The following is a 19,623-nucleotide window of genomic DNA, read 5'->3' as shown; positions in this document are numbered from 1 at the left end:
ATGAGCACAGTGGCACAGCAAAACATTACTGATGCCTAGGAGAAAAATAGACACAAACAATCGGAAATAAGAAAAATCAGACATACCACATAAAAATGGCCTGAGGGAAAGGCATTTCCGTAAGTATCAATATGTCTACTGGAATAAAATGTTGCAGGCAGCATCTAGCCATAAAATACAAGGAATGGAATATCTCAAAGCAATAGAATAAGCAATATTCTATTGCATATAAACATATTGATCCATCGTGCAGACAACATTGTCACTTCAGACCAAGCCAAAACGGACGAACATAGACACCTGCGAGGTGCCCTGGCTAAATGTGGGTACCAAAACTGGACTTTCAACAAAGCGCTCAAACCTTCAGATCAGTCTAAGAAAACCCAAAAGTGCAAACCATTGACCAACAAAAACAAGGCCAACATCACTATTCCATATGTCCAAGGAGTATCTGAGAAACTCCGACGGATCTTCCAAAACTTCAACATAGCCACTAACTTCAAACCTCACTCAACCCTCAGACAAAGACTGGTACACCCTAAGGACCGACCTCACAAGGGTATCAAGGCGAATGTTATTTACAGACTCAAATGTGAGGAGCCCAATTGTAACAACACCTACATCGGAGAGACAAGTCGACCGCTTAAAGTAAGGTACAAAGAACATTGCCGACCTAGTGCCAACGGCTACTCCTCAGCTATTTTCCACCACCTACAACACAACCAGGGTCACTCTTTCAAACTCGAGTCCACGGATGTCTTAGACCGCGAAACACGCTGGTGGGAACGGGGTGTTAAAGAGGCAATATATGAAAGAATGTACAACCCCACCCTCAACAGGGAAGGGGGGCTACGGGTCGATCTTTCCGGCACTTGGGATTTGGCACTCCCAGCCCCGAGGACAGACAACACTTAAGCTCCTGTCCTGTATAACAGGAGCTTTCAGACTAATTTGCATCATCTTGTCTTGACTTGTCTGACTTTTGTTCCTTTTTCGACTTCCAAAAATTTGTCTTCACTTTATTTGCATATCAACAGGTATATAAACCTGCTTTCCCCTCTGGTCTCTCAGTCACTGACGAAAGCTAGTGGATACTAGCTGAAACGTCTGACGTTTTCAAAATCATATCCAGTTGCTTGAGTAACTGTTTTTTGGCATATCGTATTTCCTGGATGTCTAACCTTCATCAACGTATAAGCAAGTTTCTGACAGGGTTAGAAATAGCCATAATTTTGCCTGTTATTATTCATTACCCGAAGGAGATCACATGTCAGGAAATTTTTTACATAATACATAATTAGTAAATTACTTGTTTGTTTTCTTTCCCTCAGCAATTTTTTGTTTCGTTCTATTTTCCAAACAGGGCTATGACCAAACCTTACTGCAGAAGTGAAGAAGGGAAGTGAACACAAAGTTTCTGCAGACATACCTCAAAAGTAGCTGAGATGCAGGGACAGAGCGACATCCCTTCATTTCCACCGTCCCAGCCGGTTGTACCTGGGAGAGACAGGATTGCCTTTCCTTTGGATAGTCATGGTACAAGATTTCAGATTTTATCAATCAATCAATCCATCAATTAAACTTTATCGCACAACAAATGTAACAGGTAGTGAGGTGCAATCATGACAAGATCTTGAGAACAGAAGTATTTAATATAACTAATATCTTTGCTGTTGACTACAACAATGCTAAGAAGTTCTGTATAACAGCCTAAAAACAATCAACGTCATGCTTTTGCTGTTGCGATTGTTGCATATAAAAAATTTCTCTTCAGATGTTTTATGGTGCCTCTTCAAATTCCGTATTCCGAGATTGCGACAAAAGGTAATTTCGAGAGCCAGCAAATAACTCAATAAGTTTTCACAATACTACAACACCTAAAAAAATTGATATTACCTAACTATAAATGCAACATCTCTTTTTCCCTCGTAGGACCACGATCGGGCATTCTTTTAGGATTTGGAGCTGAGGCTCCATCTTTCCCCATGGAGGGACTTGGTTTCCCTAACTGGCCACAGAACAGAGATCAGCTTTATGGAACAACAGCAGTGCCAAACTTCTCAATGCTGCAGACATTTAACAATGGTGGTGGGAGTGGTGTACCTATTGGACTACCCTATGTAAATGGGAAGGAGAATCAGAGACCTTTGGATGGCACTACAGAAGGTGTATTGAGACAGCACGCTTGGAACAGGTTGGATTCAGGAGGCCAGATTACAGACTCTAGCGTGCTGTCTTCACACAGTGTTGGAGGGACAGGCCTTGAAGGAGGACCACTGCCATTGTCACAAAAAGGTACATTTGGTATACAATCACATAGTTCACTTTCTACATGATTACAGTATTGGATCCTTAAACCTCGTCTGAGGGTGGTTGCAGGTGTACTCTGTTAATGTAAGCATTATCACTTAAAACTAGAATAACTTCAGTCTTATATTAACTATATCTACAAACTTTAAGCCTAAGTACTAGTAGTAGTAGTAGTAGTAGTAGTTTTTTTTGTTGTTGTTGTTTTTATTAACCGAATTTAACATCATTTTTCCCCAACCGGGGGTTAGACGTACTTGCACCAGGTACAAGTCTTTTTTTGAAGCAAGATTTTTACGGAGTAGTACATTATTAATACATGTGTACTATGAGTATGACTTGCAAGATCACAAAAGATCTGAAATGTGGTTTTTCAAATGATTGATTGCAAATTTCATGTATGCAATTATTCCATTTCCATGCTTAATGGAAGCAGGATTTGTCAGAGGAAGAATTCCTTTGACCACAGGTATACTACATATTGTTATTGCAATAAAAGTTCTTGTACTTGCGATGGATGTGTTGATGTTAGCTGCTCTACTCTTATCAATAGAATTACTGGTACCGGTATGCTTATATTGATGTTGGCTGTTAAAGACAAGGAAAAGTGTGTCAAACTGAAACCTGTCTTGTTCCCACAGATGCAGACATGTTGGAGCATGTGCGAGCTAAACAGCACGCCCACCTGATGAGCCACATGCACCAGCTGCAGGCGCGGCAGAGGGAGCAACAGGAGCAGTTGCTACGGCAACAGATGGAGCAGCTGGCCCGCATCCACCAGGAACAGGAGAAAATGAAGAGCCTGTTGGTGGCTCAGAGAACAGGCCACTGGGGAGGTCAGTTTCAGAGTTTCCCTGGATGTATCTTGGAAGTTGGAGGAAGATTTATAGAGCTGCTTTAAGATGATTTTAACTTAAGAAAATTTTAAGGAACAGAAAATAGCCCACAAATTCTAAAAGGATTCCTTCATAGAATAAAGGTAGTGACTGTAAAATCAAGTTATGTGTCATTTGTGCAGAATATTTTCAGCACTACTTATTCTTGAAAGAAGTACTTTCAAAATACATGATTGTCATAGTAGTATAGAGAATTCATGACAATAGTAGCTGGTAGAAAAACGTCTACATGCCTTCAACCATACAGAAAGGAGGCATCAAAACATTTTGTAACTATTACAGCCAGTGAATGTTTTACATTTCAAAGTTACATGAGACAAGGAGATCCAACTCTCACCTTACCTTCTCAAACTGAAAGCCTTTTCTTTTCTGTAGGTGAAGTCAAAGCTCCCTCATCTCCAAAGCAGAGGAGCCCACCTCGCTCCAAGTCCGGCCTGAGTCCCACAGGGAGTCGACAGCCCCTCAGCCCCTCTCACAGACCGTGGGGAAACAGAAGTCCCCCCAGGCCTGGCCCTGGTTCCAGCCCCAGTAGACCCAGGAGCACCCTTCCTGATGCTTTAGCTAGAGCATCCATGTCTCCCAGAAGGCTGGCTCAGTCATTTCTACCTCAGGTAGGCTATGATACCTTTTCATACTTAACTGGTATCTCTACTGTATGATAGTGCAATGATATTTTATAAGGTAATTTAATGATACTTAAAGGCACAGACAATTATAGTATTGCTTTCAGGGATAGCTGTCATAATATACATTCAGGGCTCAAAATCCTTTTTTTGTGGATACCTGCACTGGTGCAGGTAACATTGAAAATTACTTGCACCTTTCAGAATTTTACCTGCACCTTTCAGAATATAGGACCATAGTGGATTTTTACTAAAAATTTGTTTTCAGAATTCATGATATTTCGAGCCCAGGACATGGTACTAATTTGTAGTAGGATACAGAGTTTGGACATACATTGTAACATTCAGTTACATTGTAAGCTATGCTACTGGAGTAGTATATATAGATTTAAGTGTAAAAAGTAAAAAAGTAAAATGATAAAGAAAAAGAAAGGTTTGGTCTTTACAAATTGTATTTCAGTGATTTTCCAATCGTTCTGATAGAGATGTTTTGAAGTTCATAAAGAAAGTGGACTTACCCGCAACTTTTGATAGGATGATTTGCCAGAAGCAAGAGAAGCCCATGATCATGTCGGACCCACCACCAGGACACAGGCTCCTGTCCCTGCTCCTGACAGTGACCTGGGGTCAGTCATGGATGACGGGCCCCCTCTGGAAATGGAGGGGGTGTTTCCACTGCCTGAAACAGCCTCAGAGATGGAGGATGACCAATCAGAGGCCCATGTCCAGGTCAGTTAGAAATACTTGTTTGTGTACATAATTCACATTTATTTGCTTTATTACTTTAGTCTCACTGGATCAGCCTAATTTAAAGAAGACAAGAGTGACTGTTCATAAGCTCTAGATGAGAACAATTCTTTGTGTACTATTTTAAGTTAAACTACAATCAATTTTTCTTTCATTTAAAATTGAATGCATGATCTTCCCACATCTCATTGATGCGTGGCCATTTATTTGATGCTGAAACACCATTTGAAACCCTGTGGAAGAAGTCAAACTGCTTCGTAATTACTAAATTAGTAGGCAGATAATTGTAATACAGTAATATATCTTTTGCCACTCAGGAACAAGGAAATAAAGCGGATGTAAAGGTCAACACAACACCACCAAGAAGTCCTCCTGAAGACAGCTCTAACAACAGTCAGGTAAGTCCAGACAACTTGTTTTGGGAGAAGGAACTTGTTTTGAACTACACTGTATGTGTACAGGGAAACATTAAAAGTGTGTGGACATTGCTGTTACATGTTAGCTTGGTTGTATTGACTTTCTGAGAAAGTGAGGCTTTCTTAGTATCTTACTGGTAACTTGATGTTACTAGTAGTAGGGATTGAAACTTTGCTGAGTTACATTGTATAATGTATGATGTGTATCCAATACAAATTTTGGGCTGGGATAAGCCCACTTTTCTGAGATGCACTGCTCCATTGCAGGGCTCTGGAACTCCTGAAGATGAGAGACCTATCAAACCACTTTCTGCTGGTGAGTACCAAATCAAGATCTTATATGTTACTTGTTGGGAAATCACATTTTATGAAATTCAACCTGCAAGTTAATTCTTGTGTATACAAATGTAAGATTTCTCAGCTTGAATTTCACTTGTGATTTTTTACAGGGAGGCCAAAAACTTTTGAACAACTTCTTGAGGAGAAATTACATCTAGAAGAATCTAAGGTGAGAATTCGCACTAGACAAGAATTCTGTAGGGCAAACTTAAAGCATACATTTGTACATCTAAGACATTTATTCTGTACTGCTTTTTTGCTTTCATTCTATTAAAACGTAACAATTTTTTCCTTTAAATATTTTATAATAAGTAGAAAAATTTCCATATTTTTTTAAGTTTGACAAATTGAGTATGTAACATGATTTTTTTCATTACTATTACAGAAGGATACAGAAAGTGTAGATGGACCCAAACAGAAAGCCACAAAGAGACCATTTCTGAAGAAAGGCCAGGGTTTGGCTAGGTTTGGGCTGACTCAAAACAGGACAGCAGCCAAGACCACAACCCCCTCTGAGGATGTACAGGAGAACAGAACCACTAGTCAGACAGGGAGGTCTACAACTCAAAAAACAAGTACCCTGTCCACCCCTCCAACCTCCAGCTCAATGAGACAGCCCAAAAGGCTCATCACCACTCTTAAGCTCAAACCCCAGCCAGTTAGGAAATCTGTAGCAGGTGATTGTTTTTTTTTTGTAACAAACATGCTGGTTCGTTATAGCCTGGATATAACCTCTTGGTTATTTCTTTTATACTTCATACGTGATAACAGTCAATGCAGCAGGTGACATTTAACATACACCTATATGTACATTGTACCTATAAACCCAGTGCAGGTAAGGTACAGGTACACATCAGAAATACCTGCACAGTCCCAATTTTACCTGCACCCAGTATTTCGAGCCCTGTGTTGACAAACAAACAGGATACAAAATTCACTACATATTGAATGCATTTTTTAGTGCTTTTGTGATATATTCTTTTGAAATGAACTGCTTGTTTTTCAGTTTGAGAAATAAAATATTTTTCATCTTCTTTCCTTTGCAGTGACCAAAGAAAGGGTTGCTTCCCAACCTACTGTAGCAAAAGAACCAGTAGATAATAGTGATTTTCCCCATGGGGGAAATGTAATAAGACAAGACAAGAAAGATGAAGGAAAGACTGAGGATGTTCATGGCAGCCCCACCTCTATTGCATCATGGGATATGTCCTTCCAAACCAGACTTCAAGAGTTGGAGCAGAAGGAACAGGTAAAGAATTCAAACTACTTCTCACAATGTACATGTATCATTGAATTGTTAGACATTCACTGTACATGTAATGGTTACAAAGTGATGGACAAAAATTTTACCTAAAAATCATATTTAGCAGACAAAAATCAATGTGTAAAGATATGGAAAGAGATATCATTAAACGAGGCTTAGTCTGCCAGCAAAACTTGACCCTCAAAATACAGGAAATAGCATTTTAGAGCATCTAGATTTTAACATTTTGCAGGGAGAGCATGCCCCAAGATGTGCAAAGCAAAATTGCAATGACGGAAAAAATTTTAGACTGGCTAGAACACTGCCTCCAAACCTTCAGTCTGAGTGTAATTGACTTTTTTCTACCAGCCATTGTTTTGAAAGTAGCATCCATACCATGAAGTGAAGTCTATCTTTGTTTATAATAAATGTAGTTGGAAGATGAGGAGCTGAAGGAGTTTGAGTTGTTGGAGAGAATGGCAGCGAACACGTCTTCTTTCATGGGCAGCACCCCTGCCAGGGCCAACATGTACAGGAGTCAGGGGCCACCTGGGGTGAGTTTACAGGCAACATGTTTGCCTTCATCAGAAGGGTATGTTTTCAGTTTGGGCTTGGTGTGGCTGTGGGTCTGAATGTGTGTCAACATTATAACTCGAGAAGTTGTGGATTAGGGTTGGCAAAAATCCCTAAATTAGGGTTACCAAGAAATTCACAAAAACACTAAATAAGGGTTACAAAGAAAGTCTAAATTAGGGTTTGCAAAAACCCTAAATTTGGGTTACCACCAAGAACAAACTCTGAACAGGAGTGTGCTGAAGTAATCTTTCTGGACACATTTCAAGTTGCACAGTGTACATGTAGATGAAGTTATCAAATGTTTTTTCCTTTCACATACTTATTATGTAATTACTAAAACTGCTTTTTTTTTCTGCATGCAGTCTTTGAGACAACCACTGATAAAAAGTGATGAAGAAGACCAAGAGATGAATGAAGATGGAGAGGATGTCAATTTGGAGCAGACTTTAGAGGAGGGAGACAGTGACTTGGACCAAACCATCAAGGAACAGCCAGAGGGAGGGGACTGGGAGCAAGATGAAGAGAAGGAAAGCAGAAGAGATTCTCCACAGGGGACAGCAGTCTTGGCTGAAGAAGCAGAACTGTTGCAGGAAGAAAAAGATGAAGAAAAAGAAGATGACAGGGATTCTGAAAGGTGCGTTGATAGATCAAAGTTGTTCACAACAGGCATGGCATCGTACAAAATTAGACATAAAAAGCTGGGAGTTCTCAGGTTAATTTGTTACCATCACGAAAGTTCATAATTCTGTGTTGGTAGTTAGGTGTTTTAAAGTCAAAACTTTTGTTCCAACACAAAGGATTGTTCTCACCTAGAGCTTTTGACTACTCACTCGGGTCTTCTTCAATAGACTGACCCTGTGTTTCAGTCCTGAAAAAAATTAGGGTCGGTAGGTAGGGATTATCTTTTTTTCTTTCTTTTTTTTTTTTTAGACTTTGGCAATCTCTAGTGATCATCCAACTTATACAATACCGGCACAGTTTAACAATTTTAAAGTAAAACTTGCATGAGGACACTTTCATTTTCAATGTTAATGCTAGCATTGGAAAACCGATTGTACAATGTTTCATCACTCAGGTATCAGATCATGGAGCTAGAAAAGGTCGACCAGCTCGAAAAATTTATGTCCCTTGCAGGGATCCACAAAAAAAGTTTAGGGTCGGCAGTTCTGTCTAGGGCCGGTCGGGAAACAGGAAACACAACATTTTTTCCTAGGCCTTACCTCTTTTCTCTACTTTGTTACCCCAGTGTCCATGATGATGTAGCAGCAGTGTCCTCTCAGGCCTTGAACGTGGATTTTGATGATGATGACAGCTGGGGAGACATGAGTAATAAAGGACTAGAGGAGGATGACCAGGACACCACTCTGGATGACAGCATCATATCAGGCGCTCCTCCACTGGACACCTCCACACCTCCAGCCAAGGCAAACAGGCCAGGTGGGTCTTTCCTCTCCTTGTCCAAGTTATTCTCAAAATTATGATCACATACATGTGTAAATCTAGTAAACCAAAGACAAGCATAGACATTTTTGGTGCAAATTTTACATGTTAACAAAAGATAAAACGTATTGTAACGGACGTTTAATGGCAATATTCCAGTTATGTCTATAGAGACTAGAAATTGTATTGATCATTCGTCATTGTTGCCATACATTGTACCCTCTGTACATCTTTAGAACAAAAGTTCATATATCATTCTCAAATTTGGTCTTTTTGTTGCATGTTGGCAGAATGCATGTTGCATGCTGGCAGAATGTACTGTACCTGCGTCAGAATTTTGCCGGTTGCAGACGATATCTTTTTGAAAACAACATTTAAAAACTATAGGCAGGATGTCTTCCTTAAATACATGAGTACAACCTTAAAAGAGGAGTCGTGTGGCATAATGACTGTCAGTGAGCATTTGGCTTGGAACCAAGAGGTCCGGAGTTCGAATCCTGCCATGCCACCGATCTTGTGCCCTTGGGAAAGGCACTTTGCACAAATTTCCCCACTTTTGCTCAGGTGAAAAGGAGTTTGTTTGCTGCCCGTTTTTGTGTTTGTCTGCGTTGGTGGCGGCATCAAAATATGTTGAAAAAAGTTGACTGTGCCGTCGCCATGTCTTGTAATAAATGTTTGAATAGAAAAAAAGTGTTCTGCCGAAGTGCCATGCACAATACATTTTGGGTTTCGTGCAGGTGCAGTCTGTTCTGCCAACATGCTGGTCTTCCTGATAACAACTTGTGAGCTAGCCTTGTAATTACAAAATCTAACTACTTTTAACATATATTCACTGCTTCAAACATAGGTTTTTCTAGAAGAGCACAGAACAGCCCACCGCCTGATTCTGATGAAGTGCCAGCTCCTGTCAGCATCGAGCCCCCACCCACATCTGAACTGGTCGCCAAGTTCTTCCCAAAACTGAAACCTGCCAAAGCTAAAGTGTCTGCTGAACAGGTGAACAACTTCATGTACATGTACACATTGTACAGTCAATATATGCCATTAAACTAAGCTCAGTCTACCAGCAAAATTTGCCCCTCAAAAGGCAAGAAATAGCATTTCAGAGGGTCAAGATTTCAAAATTTCCCTCGACCCCCTAGGATTGCCGCATTGTCACTTGACATGATTTGAGGTTATGTCAAATAAAATTGGAATGATGGAAAAAATTTCAGGCTAGCTCAAACACTGTTGGTAATTGATATACATATTGTGCCATGTTTCAGGTGTTTCATGGCTCTCCCACCATATCATTCTAAAATTCAACTATTTTGTGTCTTTGCCAGGAGGAACATCAGCACAAGCTACATATAGCTACAGAGAAGTCTGTTGGGGAAGGGTTCCAGTCTAAAGTACTGAGAGACAAGCTAGCTCAGCTGGAGACAGAGATTGAGAGGTTCAGACAAGAGAACACTGCTCTGGCAAAACTCCGGGCTGACAGGGAAGAGGTATGCATAGTATTGCTCCTTCTCTGCGTGTGTGTGTGTGTGTGTGTATGTCTGTGTTTCTGCATGGCCTTCAGGAAAGTTTGTAATGGATATGTTTGGGGTTCAGTTCCAGAGGGGAAACTCATTAATCACTTCTACATCTGGTAGTGCTCACTGTTTTCAGGTGTTTTTGTGTTACATGACCTCCTTGACAGCTGACAGCTGGTGTTGTTTCCCTTGCACGGTAAAGAAAGAGTTGTAGACACCATGGTGAATAAGAAGAGGACACAGTCAGCATCACACAAGATAGAAAGATTTCATGGAGGTCTGATATCTCTGAATTCTTGTTTTGCATGTGCAAACTTTCCATGACTTGATTTTCTTACAGGGGATGCAACGTCTGCAACAGGAGATGACAGAATTCGAGAAACTCAAATCAGACGAACTGAAAAGGCTGGAAGAGTTCAGACAACAGGAGGCAGCAAAACTCAAGTAGGAGACTTTATTTGTATTTTGGCTTTTATTCCTTCAGCTGCTATTGCTATCAACTATTGAATTACCAAGGGCAGGGAAAGTGTAGCTATGAGAACACTATTCAGCTCCAAGGACAGGGAAAGTGTAGCTATGAGAACACTTTTCAGCACCAATGACAGGGAAAATGTAGCTATGAGAACACTTAAGCACCAAGGACAGGGAAAGTGTAGCTATGAGAACACTTAAGTACAAAAGGACAGGGAAAGTGTAGCTATGTGAACACTTTAGCACCAAGGACAGGGAAAGTGTAGCTATGTGAACACTTTAGCACCAAGGACAGGGAAAGTGTAGCTATGAGAACACTTAAGTACAAAAGGACAGGGAAAGTGTAGCTATGAGAACACTTTAGCAACAAGGACAGGGAAAGTGTAGCTATGAGAACACTTTAGCAACAAGGACAGGAAAGTGTAGCTATGAGAACACTTAAGCACCAAGGACAGGGAAAGTGTAGCTATGAGAACACAACTCAGCACCAAGTACAGGGAAAGTGTAGCTATTAGAACACAACTCAGCACCAAGTACAGGGAAAGTGTAACTATGAGAACACAAATCAGCTCCAAGGACAGGGAAAGTGTAGCTATGTGAACACTTTAGCACCAAGGACAGGGAAAATTTAGCTATTAGAACACAAGTCAGCACTAAGGACAACACTAAGTAAATATTTCTAGAAGAAAAGACATAATCTTAAGTATAGTTTTCCTTTCCTGTTCCAGGAAGGAAAGGAAATTGTTTGAGCAACATAAGAAGGCACTTCTCCAACCTGACAAGAAGGAACGTGCAGAAATAGAAGAACTCAGGGAACAGGTAGGAATGACTATCAGGTACCATTACAGTAGGGCCTAGGAAAATTTATGTTGTGTATCCAGCTTTGGTCCTGAAAAACACTAGGGCTGGTTGGTAGGAATTTTCTTAGATTTTGGATAAATGATCCACTGTAAGTAAAGTTTAAAGATGCATCGGGACTGTCTCAACGACCTGTCCACCTGTTTGCTTGTGGACAAATATTACACCTGATTTATTGAGGAAAATTGCTTCTGAAATTGCGTTAAATGTTGTTTCAGAAATTCAGAGGGTTTGAAATTGCCAGCAGTTGATAAAATATGGCTAGGGTTGGCAGCTTGGCTACTAGTAGGTTCAGTTGGGAAACCAGAAACACAACATTTTTTCCCAGGTCCAGTTAGTTCTGGAGTACTTAGTATACTTAGTTTCACTTTGGCACAGAACCAGGACAGTTCCTCCATAAAGCTCAGTCTGACCTGTTTGACACAGGCTTTATTCAAAGGTCTTTTAAGTTGAATCGAATCGGATGTATATTGCAAGACCTTTAACCTTCCTGCCCTGCAGTTGCATATTTCTCAGAAAAACACATAGTCACAGACATGCAACATGTACCTACTGTACATACCAATGAAGACTGCACTAAGCTACATTGTATACAAAATTCAGTTTTTCTCAGGAAGTTACAATCAGATAGTTTTGCTTTTTATGGTTTGTCCAGAATACATGGGAGTGCTTCAGGTGTATATTATTTACACTTGAAAAATCTAAGCCTACAACCTTCTTTTTCTTCATAGTTGATCGTGAGTCAGAAAATCTTTTACCCACTATGAGTATGAATTAAATCAATGAACAAAACATACTGGTACATGATGTAGAACTTTGTAGTTAGTCCGTAGCATGTTTGAAAAAGGGTTTCCTCTTTCCAGAAATATTTGCAACTTGAATGTTCTTACCTAATGTTAAAATACATCTGTTGACTATGGATTTCTCTGTTTGATGCACAGTCATCTATGCCTCAACATTTCTATACAGCAGTTTCCCATTGCAACACAAGTGCGTTATGACCACATGCAGTGGGTTCTGAAGTACATGTAATGTTTGCATGCATCTCAGTGCCCAACATTTCTCGATCTTGCTTCTTGGTGTTGTTCTGTTCACTCTGCTGAGTTTCTGGTGCACATTTTGGCCAACACGTACATTTTTTGGCACATGCACACAGGCCAGATAGGAGTTTACAAAGCTGCTGTCCTATAGCTTCCCTCAGATCGGTCAGCCGATTGATTCCTGCAAGTGGGTTGACTACTGAGTTTAAACAGAAGACCAAAATTGCCCAGGGCATGACTTGCTTGTGTAGGTCTTTCTCTGGGTATGTTTTCTGTAGTATCCATTTGACGGACATCACTATCAAACCCAACAACCAGAAGACTACTGCGACAATGGCAAAGATCATGACTACCCGGGTCTTACTTATGGTGCTAGATTGGAGAATTTTATTATCTTTTTGTTGAAGTTTAAACTTCTGCTTATTAGACCTTGTTGCCGACTTGCTGCTTGTACTTCGGTCACTGCTGGTTGTTTGGTTCTGTTCCTGTTTCCTTTCTCTGAGGGGAAAGAGCTGTTTCCTCAGTTTTGCTAATTGTCGTTGTTTTACAGCTTTGTACACAATGATGTTCACAAACAGTAAAACACCAATGAGTAGGAGTATCAGAGTAGTATTGAGTATGATGTACCCCGAGGGTAGAATGCCGAGGCAATGTCCTAGTCTCAAGTAATGTTCCTCCATACAGTTCCATCCCATCAAAGTCGAGAATGCAACCAAAGTAACGATGACCCACGAAAACACTATTGCTACCCCGGCGTTGCGTCTGGCATAAGTAGCCTGATTGTGGTAGAATATCGGATATTTTACAGCCGCATACCTGTCCATGGTCAGTAAGTTCAGAGCAAAAGCTGACATAATCTGGGAGAACATGGTGACAACCCTCACCTGTAGGACATTGTATGGTTTGTAGTGGTCTATGTTGTCGTAGGCACGCCAAAGAATCATCGCACCCGCCAACAAGTCAGTAACGGCAAGGTTTGCGACATAAATGTACATAGGCTGGTGGAGTTGTTTCTTTGAGATGATTCCCCACAGCACAAGAATGTTGCAGACTACAATGGTGGCTCCGACAAGGACATAAAGGACACTCAGTACCTTGCTGAAGGGAGCTTCTTCGTACCAGTGGCAGGTGTTGACGGCTTCGTCATAGGACATGTGTTGTTTCAGAACGTTCCAGGCGTAGCACTCGAATGGGTCTGCATGGTCCAACTTGCTGGGCCCTGGCACTGCAGCTGAACTGTTGTTTGACATCTTCTCAGTCTCTCCTTTGCCTCAGATTTCTTGTTCCATCCTGTGTTCTTTCAGTTTTAGGAGAACCATTATTATTATATTCTCTCTCTCTATCTGGTTTATCGTCGTTTGCTCTCCATAGCCAAGGGTTAGACGTGCTTGCACACTGATGCTGGGGCATTATGGTAGCTCACCATTTGCCTTGTCCCTGTAAGTGGTTCATGGGCACAGCAAATGTCAATACCCCTGCAGGTTAGCGTCTCAGCTACTTCACCTGCCAGCCACGCAGTGTTCCAACATCAGGTTATGCAAGCCATGATGTTTAGGTACTCCTTTGGTATGGCATACTCCAGGAATGGTGCTCACTCACTCACTGTCCGGTTTATTGTCTGTTGTTCCCCGTCTTCCAAGGGTTAGACGTGCTTGCACTGCACAACTGAGGCTTGATGGTAGCTCGCCACTTGCCTCTGTCCTGTGGGTTGAAGTTATTCAAGTTCAAGTGGTGGAGGTCCTCCCTTATGTTGTCAAACCATTTCCTCCTTGGGCAAGGTACATATAAGTACAGGATTGTTTGGGTCTATTGCCAATGTTCTCCTCTCTGTTTCTAGCTGTCTGTATCACAAGACAGATACGAACTCAAGAGTTGTAGCTCTGTTTCAATTCCAGTCTGTCTGTCAGGTTGTTGACAGATAATTAAAATGAAAATCTGACCTGTTGCACAAATGTAAAACACATTACATGACCTGTTGCTTGCATGGCACTCTAGCTAGTACATCATCGTCATGTAATTGGTACCAGGGGGTAGTAATATTGATTTTCCCTCCAATTTGCAAATATACGTTGCACGATATCTTCAACACCCTTAGCCTCCCTAAGAGCACTCTGGCGTAGCTTTGTTATTTTCGCTACAATGGAACCTCGTAAGTGCATTTTTGGCGACGTCTCAGGGAGGAGCCTAATGGTACAGTATTGTGTGCAGTTTGCAAGAATCATAGTTGACAGATATGAGTGGCAAAGATGATGATGGCCCTTAGGTCAGGTTGCAATTATGGTTGGGTTCAGTCTGTCCCAGAGGGGGATCTGGTAGCCCTCTTTGTTTTCACCAGTGTTTGTTGTTACATGACCTCCTTGACAGCTGTTGTTTCCCTTGCACAATGACGAAAGACTTGTTGACACCATGAAAGTGAATGACACAATCATCATCACACAAGATCTGAATAATTCATGGAGGTCTGAGATCTCTGAATTCTTGCTCCCTTCTAGGTTCAGGAGTTGCAGGATGAGCTCCAGAGGAGGGAGCAGCGGTGGCAGGCCAGTCTGAACCGGATGAAGAACCAGCTCCAGGCGGCTCAGAATGAAAGCCAAGAGCTGCGGGAAGAACTGCGAATGATGGAGAAACACAGACTAGATGCCTGGAGTAAAGCAGAGACTAAGGTCAAGGGACAAAAATCTTCTTTTCTATTTGTTTGTCTTCACACAGGGTTCATTTAGGAACAGTCCATTTGTGTGGGAGGGGCATAGGTCTATTTTTGGTACGGGGGATGTGGTGAAGCCATCTGCTGCATTTGCTCCAGAGCAAATGTCGCCTTTCTAGTTTGTATGTTTGCTTTCATCACACCAAAACAAACACAGAATATTTCACCTCTTCACCCTTGCACGCTTTTTATGCATTTGTGTTAATCTTTCGGTAACTTTCTTTGGCACATGTTTATTGTCTACAGAAGAAGGATCATGCCCCAGTCAAGGCCTTCCAGAAGCAAAAAGTGACAAAGGAGATCTCTCCAAGTAAGGACGAAGAGAAGACGACTAGTGAAGACAGTGACAAGTCTCCAGAAATGTCTGCACCACCCAAATCTCAGCTTCAAAGTCATACCATCAAAGACCGGAAAGATAAAACTACAAAACATTTTCCCAAAGACGAGTTTGATTCCGATATCGATGCCATTCCCGAAGAAACTCCAAGGAAGATTCCGGTAGCTGTAGCGCTTGAGGAGCACCCTTCTGGTGTTAAGACGTCAGATGGTCCAAAGCCAAGGAGACCGCTACAGCGGAAGAAGGCAGTGAAGTTTGCAGGAGACGGGGATTTAAGCCTGGAAGATGAAGATTCTGATGGTGTGGAGCAGCTTCAACATGCAGATGGGAAGGTCAACCTTCATAGTTATTTATTTAGTTAATAATCATCTTCAATTCATATCTATTACTGCTGAATGGATGGCTCTATATTTAGCATAATTTTATCCTTTGTAATAGTTTGAATTGTTAGACTTAGAACATGTATGCATGTGTAATCCGTCCCAAAGGGAGAAAGTCATTAATCACGTCTACTTTTGTTAGCACTCACTATTTTCACAGGTGTTTTTTGTTACATGACCACCTTGACAGCTGGTGTTGTTCCATTAATGCACAATAAAGAAAGACTCAAGGTCCTGTCTTGTAGACACCATGGTGAATTAAAAGAGGACACAATCTTATCACAATTAAGATCTAGATATTTCAGACCTGATATTGGAGGCCTGAGATCTCAGTCTGAATTCATTTTTTGTTGATATTTTGGGACAGACAGAGAATGTACTGAAGGATGGAAGACGTGTCATCACCTTCAGTAATGGGACCAGGAAGGAGATCAGCGCTGACGGACAGACTCTCATTGTCACCTTCTTCAACGGAGACATTAAACAGATTATGCCTGACCAACGGGTGGTAAGTAAAACTAATACCACTGAGCTTAATAGCTACATTTAGGCAGGGGGGGGGGTAGACTAGAGCCCAAAAAGCAAGATGGATACCAGGCTAAGGTGCATTTTACTGTACGCAATATTTTGGTTGTTGATGAGCAGTATGGAATTTGATAATTGCATTTATGTGAGCACACTGTCACTTTTAAATTGTACAGTGTATGAGAGTAGATCAGTTTGGTGGATGTTCGAATATAAAATTGGCAACACAACATTGGAATTATGGAGTAGAAGCTTTTTTTTAACAACTGGTAGTCATTGTATGATAAAAACTATTGGAAGGTAGATACTCATTTCAAATCGCCAACATTAGAGATTTTGTATAATTTACAGAACATGACGTGACATGGGGCATGCAAAAGTCTACATTTGTATGACCTTCAGTGATGTTAACAAACCTGTCCTTGGTGCTTATTCAAGTTATTATAACTGGTATGACTTACTGTTCAATGTCTAGAATGTAAATTGTGTTTTACCCTGTTCCAGATATACTATTATGCAGAGGCCCAGACCACCCATACCACATACCCTGATGGTCTGGAGATCCTACAGTTTCCCAACAGTCAAATGGAGAAACACTATCCAGATGGAACCAAAGAAATCACTTTTCCAGACCAAACTATCAAGTATCTGTTTCCCAATGGGGATGAAGAAAGTATTTTTCAGGTATGGTATTCTGGTTCTTTAATAGCTATTTATTATTGGTGGTACCAAAAATAAAGGGGCTCCTCGTATAGCTTGTTTTGGGGCTATTTCAAAGGTTAAAGTTGTATAAAATACTAAATTCCAATATCACTATCAGACAGATTTCCTCATCCAGAATATTTTTTTTTTGTTTTGTTTTGTTTTGTTTTGTCCTTTTACATGCCTTTAACAAATGTGTTTTCCAGGATGGTACTGTCCTAAGAGTGTCCAAGAGTGGAGACAGAGTTGTTGAGTTTGCCAACGGACAGCGAGAAATACACACTCTAAACTACAGGGTACAGCATTACTGATACATGTTGTATATGCCGTTCTATATTTTTAAAAAATAGCAGCTGAATCTGGTCAAATGGGTTTGTTTCTGTTGTGCGACCCTAGTGCGACCCTAGTGCTTGGTCATAGTGAGTAAATTCTGTGGGTCCAGTGGGTTGAGCCCCGTTTGGGCACAGTGTGAGGGATTGCATTTGTCCTTTTGGATGGGGACCTAAAGCCGTTGGCACAGTGTCTGTGTGAGCTTCAGCCTCCAAACCTCTGCACATCAAGGAACTCACCATACATGTACTAGGTCTTATCAAGTAGGGGTGACCTGGCTAAATGCAATCTATAGCAAAGCCTTTAATAACTGCACAGCTACTACCATGCTTCACCTCAATTGAAGATAATTTCTCTTTTATAGAAGATATTATGAATCAGACAATGCTGTATGATTTGACCTTATACTTTGTGTACAATTTGTTATTACAGAAACGGGAATATCCAGATGGAACAGTGAAGACTGTGTATCCAGACGGTAAGCAGGAGACCAGGTATAGCAACGGGCGTATCCGTGTCAAGGACAAGGATGGAAACGTCATTGTGGACAAGAAGATGTGAGAAAAGCCCAGTCCTTAGTTGTAAAGTTCAAGCTTTGTTCCAACACAAGAAGGGAACTCACCATAAATTTTCATTTGATGTCGTTAACCTTCGTCGGATGACTGTGATGCAATCGCTGACTCTCCGCGAAGTTGGAAGCATGATGACGTCAGGATTGCATCAAATGTGGAGGGAAGACAGAATCTACCACCATCACGGTTCACTTGAAAGCCCAGTCCTGCTAAGGCCCTGTCACACAGTCACGAGTTTGGCCTCCCAAACACTTTAAGCCAAACGCTCCAAAACCATGGTTAGGAATAGGTCGGGAGCAAGGCCTGGCTACTGTTCTGCTGTGCCAGCCGAATGCTTAAAAATGTTTAAAACATTTGAGTGTGAATGGGAGGTTTGGCCATGGTTGTCTTGTTTTCAGGAGAAATCGCGGCATGGTCGGCAGTCAAATTTGACTCAAATTTAAGTCAAATTCAACTTCATTCATATGGTGAGGTAGGCGTGGCCTAAATCTGGTCAGATTGCAACGGAACTTCAAACAACCGTGGTTGCTTGGTGATCAGGGGAAGGTGCTGAATATGTGATGGGCTTTAGATTCAAACATTTTGCATCTGCTTTAGATGCAAACATTTTGCATCTTCAGTCATCTACACTAGAAAAATTGTATGATATCCCTCTTACATGTAGCACACTGTTGTTACTGCATTGTTTGCCTACATGTATTTTAAAGGAAATAAAAATCATTCCAATGTATGATAAGGCATTAATTTCATTTGTAGGAATATGATTATGATTGTGCATACATGTACAGTGTAACTCTTTAAAAAAAGTAGTGAATTTGAGACTACATGTATATGTGGAAATATTCTGGTTGACTGTATAAAATGTAAGATTCAGTACATGTGCCATCAAAATGATATGCCAGAAAATCTCATTTTACAAAGCGCTGATTATTTTGTGTGGAAAAGTTTAATCTTCGAATACATTCCTATTATATTTGCATAATATATAAGAAAGTGTATACCAGTACATGTATTAGCTTGTTTCCAGGCATATAATAAAGATATGGAAAAGTTTGCCTTCATTTTGTGTGCATTTTGTACAAAATGATAACTATTGGTATACTGGTAGTCCGGTACCAACAATTTAGTATTATGCATGGTATTTCAACTCAGAAAGGAATCAAAAACAGCCACTACTACACATGTATTTCACTTGACAGGATTGTAGTACACGTATAGGTGGAATCTCCTTTTACTCTTACACATGTAGGTTGTTGTAGTTCCTTGTTTGCCACATCCTTTACTATCACGATGTGATGCAAAAAGCCCTTTTAGTTAAAGGTATTCATAAATTTCAGCTAGGGTAGCAAAACCGAAATTTCAAAGTCAATTTTCTGGCCATTCATTTAGTGTAACAAGTTGAATTATCTTATCACTTTGTATACTGATATCTGTCGCTGACAGAAAATGTTTATTTTGTATTGTAGGCCGGTTCTAACTTATTTATGGGTGGTACCAAAAAATAAAGAGATGCCTCACATAGCTCCTTCTGGGTTTTTTTCAACTGCTTCAAATATGAAATGATGACAAAATGTGCTAAGAAATGGTAGTAAATGTCAACATC

At 40.7% G+C, this 19,623-nt stretch overlaps 1 protein-coding gene across 1 annotated transcript in view; it reads left to right on the top strand.

The window, feature by feature from the left end:
* The window catches only part of LOC109469081 (centromere protein J-like), a 20,014-nt gene extending 1,892 nt beyond the window's left edge, over positions 1–18,122 (top strand). The window contains exons 2-24 of the mRNA XM_019767499.1: positions 1,364–1,536; positions 1,933–2,295; positions 2,949–3,143; positions 3,579–3,814; positions 4,361–4,555; positions 4,891–4,971; positions 5,257–5,305; positions 5,439–5,497; positions 5,714–6,005; positions 6,375–6,577; positions 7,006–7,125; positions 7,510–7,781; positions 8,394–8,584; positions 9,435–9,583; positions 9,913–10,074; positions 10,442–10,545; positions 11,301–11,391; positions 14,963–15,133; positions 15,421–15,843; positions 16,259–16,399; positions 16,921–17,100; positions 17,325–17,414; positions 17,881–18,122. Coding sequence (XP_019623058.1) covers positions 1,446–1,536; positions 1,933–2,295; positions 2,949–3,143; positions 3,579–3,814; positions 4,361–4,555; positions 4,891–4,971; positions 5,257–5,305; positions 5,439–5,497; positions 5,714–6,005; positions 6,375–6,577; positions 7,006–7,125; positions 7,510–7,781; positions 8,394–8,584; positions 9,435–9,583; positions 9,913–10,074; positions 10,442–10,545; positions 11,301–11,391; positions 14,963–15,133; positions 15,421–15,843; positions 16,259–16,399; positions 16,921–17,100; positions 17,325–17,414; positions 17,881–18,009 — 3,987 coding nt within the window. The 5' untranslated portion in view covers positions 1,364–1,445 and the 3' untranslated portion in view covers positions 18,010–18,122. The remainder of the gene's footprint in view (positions 1–1,363; positions 1,537–1,932; positions 2,296–2,948; positions 3,144–3,578; positions 3,815–4,360; positions 4,556–4,890; positions 4,972–5,256; positions 5,306–5,438; positions 5,498–5,713; positions 6,006–6,374; positions 6,578–7,005; positions 7,126–7,509; positions 7,782–8,393; positions 8,585–9,434; positions 9,584–9,912; positions 10,075–10,441; positions 10,546–11,300; positions 11,392–14,962; positions 15,134–15,420; positions 15,844–16,258; positions 16,400–16,920; positions 17,101–17,324; positions 17,415–17,880) is intronic.
* Positions 18,123–19,623: the final 1,501 nt, after the last annotated feature.

Source organism: Branchiostoma belcheri, unplaced genomic scaffold (assembly GCF_001625305.1).
Source record: "Branchiostoma belcheri isolate BF01 breed outbred unplaced genomic scaffold, Haploidv18h27 scaffold1, whole genome shotgun sequence".
Classification (NCBI taxonomy): Eukaryota; Metazoa; Chordata; class Leptocardii; order Amphioxiformes; family Branchiostomatidae; genus Branchiostoma; species Branchiostoma belcheri.
Note: the sequence above shows the minus strand (reverse complement) of the source record. Positions and strands in the feature narration are given on the sequence as shown.